We start from the raw sequence: 8,390 nt of genomic DNA, 5'->3' as shown, positions 1-8,390 counted from the left end.
GAGCACTAATTCCTAGTATGGGTAACCATACTTGGCCACATGTCACGTCACTAGTATGCTGCCTAACTGGACAGCATATTTTTGGTTTAAAACCTAGTGAGCTTACTACCTAAACAGCATCCATCTTAAAACCTAGTATGTTGTCTACATAGACTGATTTTGGCAACTGTTTTAAAACCTTTTAAACTGACTGCATTGACTGAACTTTTGGGCATGCATCACTAAACCCAGTACACTGCATAACTAGACAGCATTTGGTAGGCATATGTCATAAAACTAAGTGAACACCCTACCAAGCGATTAGTCAACAGAAGAGACAGACGGCTGCACACCTGGCTGGTGGAACGATCTTCCCACCCCTATCCGGAATGCTGAATCCCTGACAATTTTCAAGCGACAGCTGAAAACTCATCTCTTTCGTAGCTACTTGACTTCATCATCGTCATCATCATTATATAAAAAAAAAAAAATTCTCTCTCTTTATTTATTCCTTCTCTTTCTAGCTTGTACTTATTTGAACAATGTCTAGAAACTTGGTATTACAAGCACTTCCTGTATCTGTTTGCCTCTTTAAGAAGAATCGCTTTATGTATCCCCCAATTGTAAGTCGCTTTGGATAAAAGCGTCTGCAAAATGACTAAATGTAAATGTACCAAAACAGCTTTTTTAGTCATGCACCTCAAAACCTAGTATGCTGTAGACAGCATTTGTTAGGCATATGTCTTAAAACCTAAACAGCTTTTTCAGCATGCATCTCAAAACCTAGCATGTTGACTAACTAGACAGCATTTGTTAAGCATGTGTTTTAAAACCAAATAAGCTCCGCACTCAAATATCTTTTTTGGTCATGCATCTCAAAACCTAGTATGCTACCCACAAAAGGCTTGTAATCTGACCAAGTAGACTGAATTTTTTGGAAACGCATCACTAAACCTAGTACACTGCCTATGTAGACAGCATATTTAGGTATGTCTGAAAACATTGTGATCTGAATGCGTATACTGAATTTTTGGGCACACATCACTAAATCTAGTACGTTCCAAGTGAGCACCTTACCCAAACAGCTTTTTTAACCATGCATCTCAACACTTAATTATGTTCTCTACATAAGACTGCTTGTTTGGGGACTTTGTGATCCGACGGCATAGACAGAATTGTTGGCCATGCATCATTAAACCTAGTATACTTCCTAACTAGACAGCATTTTAGAACGTGTCTCAAAAGCATGCAAGCTCACTATTCAAGACAGTATTTTTGGTTTTGCATCTCACAGAAGCTTAGAATAAGTTGCATTTTGCAGCATATTTGAGCTCAGAACACTTCTGTGATGCCTGAAGATGCTGTCTAGGTAGGCTCACTAGGTTTTAAGACACAGTGCTAGACAGACTAACGTATGCATGCTTGCATAAGTTAATGATTTAATGATCAACACACCCACCAAGTGTATGCCCTTGTTTCTTTACACGCATTTCTTAGTCCGATGTTGTTTTCTGTCAGTGGTTGCGTTTTGCAACATGATGCTTGCATGCAAAGTCCATGGAAATAGTTTCTACTCTATTTCTGTCCCGTGCATTGAAGATTCTGTCTGTTTGTGTCTGTATTTAATAGGATCATCATTATCTTGTGTTTCAGATGTGGAGTATCTGCGCTCCATTCTCCCAGCAGGCACAGACGCTGCGTTCTTCTCGTATCTGAAGGAGCTGGACTGTTCGGCGGTGTCTGTGTCGGCGGTACCTGAGGGATCCGTGGTCTTCGCTCGAGTATGTGAGCGATTCAGAGGTCAGCTGTAATCTGATCTGCTGCTGCGAGAGCTTGAGTGTTGACTGTAATTCATGTTCAGGTTCCTCTGCTGGAAGTGTCTGGACCGCTGGCTGTGGTTCAGCTGCTGAAGACCAGTCTGCTCTGCCTGGTCAACTACGCCAGGTAAATGAATCCGCTACTTACAGCATTCTGTTCATCACATTCATTCATTAGTTTCTTGAATGCAATGGTGCCTTTAAAAACTGATTATATGACAGTGTCCTTCTTTAAAATCACCTGGCAACATGAACAAGGTAAAAATTAGCCTAGAAAAGTTACATTTTTGCAAAAGGAGAAGTTTAATGTTCAAAACAAGGTTATTCGTCCAGGTCAGAAAGTCAAATTAAATCGTTTTTTTTTTTTTCTTATTTTATATGAAGTTTGGAACCATGTTATTCTGATTTGTGTGATTTATCATATTTTTTTAAGCAATTGTTACAAAAATGTTTTTAATTGTTGTAGATTGTTTTTAATAGTTTTGTAGATTAACTATTATAACCTTGAGCAGAATAAGAATTTTTGTTGTTATTATTATTTATTATTGGTATTATTTGTTATTACTTTTCTTATAATAACTTTGGTAACAAGGCTGAATTATTGAGCTTGATGATTCAACATCACACAATTCATGTAGAGAAAATGAGATGATTTATTTGTTTTTCGTCATGTCGTGGAAAGGGTCTGTTATCTATTCATTTGAATGTAGTTTTTACTTATTTTAGAAAATAACAAACTATTTTACTACAATGAATATAAATGCTACAACACTACAAGCTCTTCTTGAGTTTATTTGCCTCTTTATGATGAATTGCCTGTTGTAGTCCTCATTTGTAAGTCGCTTTGGATAAAAGCGTCTGCTAAATGAGTAAATGTAAATATACTACATCAAAAATATCAAATAGTTCTCACTCTAAAAATGGGATTTGTGCTTGATTGTTTTAAAAACTGTATAGGACTCTGACTGCGGGATTTATAGTTTTTGTTGCATCTGTATGCTCATGAATTCTCTCTCCTCTCAGTCTGGTGTGTAGCAACGCTGCTCGTTTCCGTTTGGCTGCAGGTCCCAGACGCAGATTAATGGAGATGGGGCTCAGAAGAGCTCAGGGTCCCGACGGAGGCCTGACCGCCTCACGATACACATACATTGGTGGTGAGTGACCCGACATTTACAACAATATCTAGAGGTGAATCTGGAATGACGAGTCCACCGAGGTCCTGCTGAATGACTGCAGAAGACTCGTGCTGTCATATGTGACCCTGGAGCACAAAACCAGTCATAAGGGTCAATTTTTCGAAATTGAGATTTATACGTCATCTGAAAACGGAATAAATAATCTTTCCATTGATGTATGGTTTGTTAGGATCGGACAATATTTGGCCGAGATACAACTATTTGAAAATCTGGAATCTGAGGGTGCAAAAAAATCTAAATATTGAGAAAATCATCTTTAAAGTTGTCCAAATGAAGTTCTTAGCAATGCATGTTACTAATCAAAAATTAAGTTTCGATATATTTACGGTAGGAAATTTACAAAATATCTTCATGGAACATGATCTTTACTTAATATCCTAATGATTTTTGGCATAAAAGAAAAATCAATAATTTTGACCCATACAATGTATTGTTGGCTATTGCTACAAATATCCCCCAGCGACTTAAGACTGCTTTTGTGCTGCAGGGACACATATATGAACTGAAGTGCTACTGCTGATTGTTTTTCCAGGTTTTGATTTGACGAGTAACGCTCTCGCCGGCCGTCTGTTTGGCATTCCTGTGGCGGGAACCATGGCGCACTCTTATGTCACTTCCTTTTCCTGTCTGGAGGAGGTGTGGCCACAGGTGGGTGTGCAGATTTTTCATATTTGTTTACATATAAACTACCGTTCTGATGTTTGGGGTCGGCAATTATTATTATTTTTTTAATGACTTTCAAATAAGTCCCTAACACATATATAAATCTTAATTCTTCCAAAAATGTAATATCTAAAAAATATCCAGTTTAAAAAAAATATTCCAAACTTTTGGCCAGTAGTCAAAAATAATTAAAATTTTTATATATATATGTATTAGATACATATTTCATAAACATTTTTCATGTATGCAATATTTTCATATATATATATATATACACATTTTTATATATACTGTATGTATTAGATTCTTATTTCAAAAACATATATATATTGCAATATTTCATATATGTGAATATATATGAAAAATATTAGTATTTTAATACAATATAGACAATTTTTCTAGACAATATAGAAAAATTAGATTTGAACTAAATATATATATATATAGATATATACAGTGGGTACGGAAAGTATTCAGACCCCCTTAAATTTTTCACTCTTTGTTATATTGCAGCCATTTGTATATATATATATATATATATATATTAGATATATATATAGATATAATTAAGACTTTTTATGTTTTTATAACTCTCTTCTGCTTACCAAGGCTGCATTTATTTGATAAAAAATACATAATTAAAAAAAAAAAATGATTACAATGTAAAATATGTTTTCTATGTGAATATAATGTAAAATGTAATTTATGTCTGAGATCAAAGCTGTATTTTCAGCATCATTACTCCAGTCTTCAGTGTCACATGATCTTCAGAAATCATTCTAATATGCTGATTTGCTGCTCAAGAAACATTTCTGATTATTATCAATGTTGAAAACAGTTGTGCTGCACAATATTTTTGTGGAAACTGTGACACATTTTATTTTTCATGATTCTTTGCTGAATAGAAAGTTCAAAAGAACAGCATTTATTTGAAATAGAAATCTTCTTTATAAGTCCTTACTGTAACGTTTGATCAATTTAATGCGTCCTTGCTGAATAAAAGTATTAATTTCTTTTACTGACCTCAAATGATAAACCATATGTGTTGATTTGACAGACTCTGGTGCCCTGCGGCGGCGGAGGCCCTATTGACTTCATCTGTCTGGTGAAGGGCTGGCTGGGTCGCGTCTGCCAGCTGTTGGGGTCAAAGACGAGCCTCGTTCGGGAGGGAGAGCTGGCGGCCTTCCTGTCCTACGCCATCGCATACCCGCAAAACTTCCTGCCTGTGATTGACAGCTACAGCGTCAGCTGGTAGGACATTCTCAGAGACACGTGATCATCGAGTAGTGTTGTGTGCTGTGCTGTTTTTGACAGATGTGTGTGTTTGTGCTGCAGCAGCGGTCTGCTGTGTTTCTGTGCCGTGGCTCTGGCTCTGTATGAGCTGCAGTACCGGCCGCTGGGCGTCAGGCTGGACAGCGGGGACCTCAGCAGGCAGTCGCTGGAAGTGCGGCGCGTCTTCAAAGAATGTAGCCAACAGTGAGACACTAACAACACAACATTATTACACAGGCATTTTACTACTGCTCAGACTGGGGGTCAGTGTTATTTTAGGTATATTTATAGAATATTATAGCATTAATTAATATTAATATAATACTTTATTTTCATATTTTCAGTTTTCCTTTCAATTTGGGTTTAAGTGAAAAGTGAAAGGAGGATATTAATCTGATTTGTGTGACTTGAAAAATAATAATAATAATAAATAAATAACAATTTTAATAATTGAAAAAATAGAAACGGTTATAAAAATATATATAAAAATACACCAGAAAGTGTATTTTTGTTCTGCACTGATTTGTGTGGTTTAAAAAAAAACAAAACTTAAAATAGAACTTTATTTTTATACTTTTTATTATTTTTATTTGATACTTTGTTTAAAACGGAACTATTTAAAAAGAAAAACAATTATAAAAAATTTAAATACAACAGAATATGTACTTTTATTATTTAATATTTATTTTTATATTTTCAGCTTAATTTTGGTGATGAAGTAAGTTGAAGTAATTTGGTATTTTTATTAGCTTTTTTTTTTTGTTTTTTATATATTTCTATGTAGCCTTAACTTATTTCAGTTAGTTGCCAAGGCAACAGTTCATTGTCATAGTTACTGATTTGATTTCATCTTTATGTTCAGGTGTGTTTGTCATCATCTCCCCTGCTTCAGTTCAGTTCTCTTTGCGTTTCATTGTCGGGTCTCGTCTCCGTTATAGCTATTATTGGATTGCCTTTACCTCTGTTGGATTAATTAAGACTATTTATTGATCATCTCCGTCTTAATGCGTGTTTACACAACTAGTTGTGACAGTTTTTCATCTAATCTTTATATTTGAATTAATTTCAGCTTCATTTCAGTTACAGAAAATTATATTTAATAGTTTTAGTTTCAGTTTTTACCAGGGTTATTATCGTTAGCTAAAACCATAGAAATATTTTTATTACATAAAGTAAAATATTTTGTCAGCTAGATATAAAAAGTTCAAACACTAAAATTACTAAAAGTAAGTTAAATAAAGCTATAAACTAAAACTTATTAAAAACAATATAGACATGTTTTTAAAAAAACAAAAACACACAACTAAAATTAAAAAGAAAAAATGAAAATAAAACCTATTTTACAATATCAGCCAAACCTATAATAATATATCGATACTAAAATAGCACTGGTTTGAACCAGAAGTCTTAAACTTCAGCATGCAATCACTCAAATCTAGTTTATTCTGTGTTTCTCTGTCTGCAGCTTCTCCGTTCCTCAGTTTGAGTCTCTCATCATCGTCGGCACAAACAGTATTTCTGAACAGAGTCTCGCTGAACTCAACAAGAAAGTAAGAGCTCTTCACATCACAGATGAATTAAACACAGCAATAAAGCCATTCATCAGCGGTTTCTCTGTGTGTCAGGATAATGAGATCGACGTGGTTGGAGTGGGGACTCATCTGGTCACATGCATGCGGCAGCCCTCTCTGGGGTGTGTATATAAGGTACAAAGACTGACCCAGTTGTGAAGTCAACACGGCATTAAAATTCACGCACAGTGCTTTATTAATGCATGCTGATGGTTGTATTACTCACTCACTGTAGCTGATAGAGGTCAGAGGTCGTCCCCGAATGAAGATGAGTGAAGATCCAGAGAAAAGCACACTGCCGGGACGCAAGTCTGTCTATAGGCTTCTCGACGCAGATGGTCTGTATTTACTTTTAATAATATCTTAATATTTATTATATTTTTGGTAACACTTTACAATAAGGTTCCATTTATTAACATTAGTTAACAATATCAAAAAATACATCTAAAGCTTTTATTAATCTTAGTTAATGTTGATTCCATTTTTAAAATGAAAACTAACAAGAGTTGTATTTTTATTAACTAACGTTAACAAATTAATAATTAAATACTCTAACAAATGCATTACTCATTGTTAGTTAATGCTAGTTAATGCATTAAATATATATATATATGTAAAGTGTTACCATTATTTCTTTCTCTTTTTCTCATTTGTTTGTAATAATAATTTGAGCTTTATAGGGAATATTCACAATATTTTTTATGATAATGCTGGTAATATAAGCAACAATGTGGATATTGTGATGATTTTAATGTTTTTTAACATCTTAAAAAAAATTTCAGAGCAAATATATAAATATTTGTGTCTGTATATATATTCTCATATGTATTATATTGATATATTCTCATATATAAAGAACAAAATTTCAGTCAGTCGAATTTTGCTATGACATACAGAGAGAGAATCTTGCAAAAAGGCTGAAAAATATCAATATTTCAATACAAATGTGATACTGTTTTTTTTTGTTTTTATTTTGTCAATATAGTATATAACATTATATAATATTTATTTTGATCTTTAAGTGGAAAAAATAGCTTAGTGCACCTTTCGCAGCTTTGCCAGCACCATTAGCTGAATGTAGTTCGTATGAACGTCTGTTTGGCAGGTCATCCGCAGATGGATCTGATCTGTCTGTCAGAAGAACCGGCTCCTAAAGCGGCCATCTCGCTGAACTGCTTCCCTCTACGACTGAACAAGACGCTTCAGACAGTCACACCGGCTCAAGTAACCAGTCTGCGTTTGGATGTCTTCACCTGTGGACAAGTAAACACTGACAATATCAGTCTGTGCTGCCATTGCGGACAAGTGGATGATATGAATATTTTTGATCCGTTTTAAAGGAATAGTTCACCCAAAAATGACAATGTGCTCACCCCTCAGACCATCCAAGATGTAGATGAGTTTGTTTCTTCATCAGATTTGGAGAAATGTAGCATTGCATCACTTGCTCACTGCAAGTGAATGGGTGCCGTCAGAATGAGAGTCTGATAAAAACATCACAATAATCCACAAGTAATCCACAGCACTCCAGTCCATCAGTTAACATCTGGAGAAGACAAAAGCTGAAACAAATCCATCATTAAGCCCTTTTTAACGTCCATAATCCATAATAACGCTTCCTCCAGTGAAAAAGTGCATCTCCTGTTGTCTCTCACATCAAAATCCAGCCACATATTTGTTTAGAGCCGTTTTGGCTTGTAAACATGTGCTTGATCTGTGCAGATTTCTCTCCTGATTCAGACCAGACCACTTTTTCACCATAGAAATCAATAGGATGGATTCTGGATTATTTTAGCTAGAAGCGTTTGAAGTTAAAAAGGTCTTAATGATGGATTTGTTTCAGCTTTTGTCTTCTCCAGATGTTAACTGATGGACTGGAGTGCTGTGGATTA

The 8,390-nt window shown here is 34.9% G+C and overlaps 1 protein-coding gene across 2 annotated transcripts in view; it reads left to right on the top strand.

The window, feature by feature from the left end:
- Positions 1-8,390, top strand: part of LOC107669423 (nicotinate phosphoribosyltransferase-like) — a 12,699-nt gene that overhangs the window by 1,232 nt on the left and 3,077 nt on the right. Inside the window, exons 2-11 of one of the 2 annotated variants that reach the window (XM_016461632.1) lie at positions 1,633-1,760; positions 1,841-1,923; positions 2,820-2,950; positions 3,525-3,640; positions 4,713-4,906; positions 4,994-5,131; positions 6,393-6,477; positions 6,553-6,633; positions 6,734-6,836; positions 7,604-7,761. In XM_016461632.1, coding sequence (XP_016317118.1) covers positions 1,633-1,760; positions 1,841-1,923; positions 2,820-2,950; positions 3,525-3,640; positions 4,713-4,906; positions 4,994-5,131; positions 6,393-6,477; positions 6,553-6,633; positions 6,734-6,836; positions 7,604-7,761 — 1,217 coding nt within the window. Of the gene's footprint in view, positions 1-1,632; positions 1,761-1,840; positions 1,924-2,819; positions 2,951-3,524; positions 3,641-4,712; positions 4,907-4,990; positions 5,132-6,392; positions 6,478-6,552; positions 6,634-6,733; positions 6,837-7,603; positions 7,762-8,390 lie in introns of both variants that reach the window. The other variant, XM_016461631.1, reaches the window with a different exon arrangement.

This window comes from Sinocyclocheilus anshuiensis, unplaced genomic scaffold (genome assembly GCF_001515605.1).
Source record: "Sinocyclocheilus anshuiensis isolate Anshui unplaced genomic scaffold, SAMN03320099.WGS_v1.1 scaffold96, whole genome shotgun sequence".
NCBI lineage: Eukaryota > Metazoa > Chordata > Actinopteri > Cypriniformes > Cyprinidae > Sinocyclocheilus > Sinocyclocheilus anshuiensis.
The sequence above is the reverse complement of the archived record's forward strand: the minus strand, read 5'-3'. Positions and strand labels throughout refer to the sequence as shown.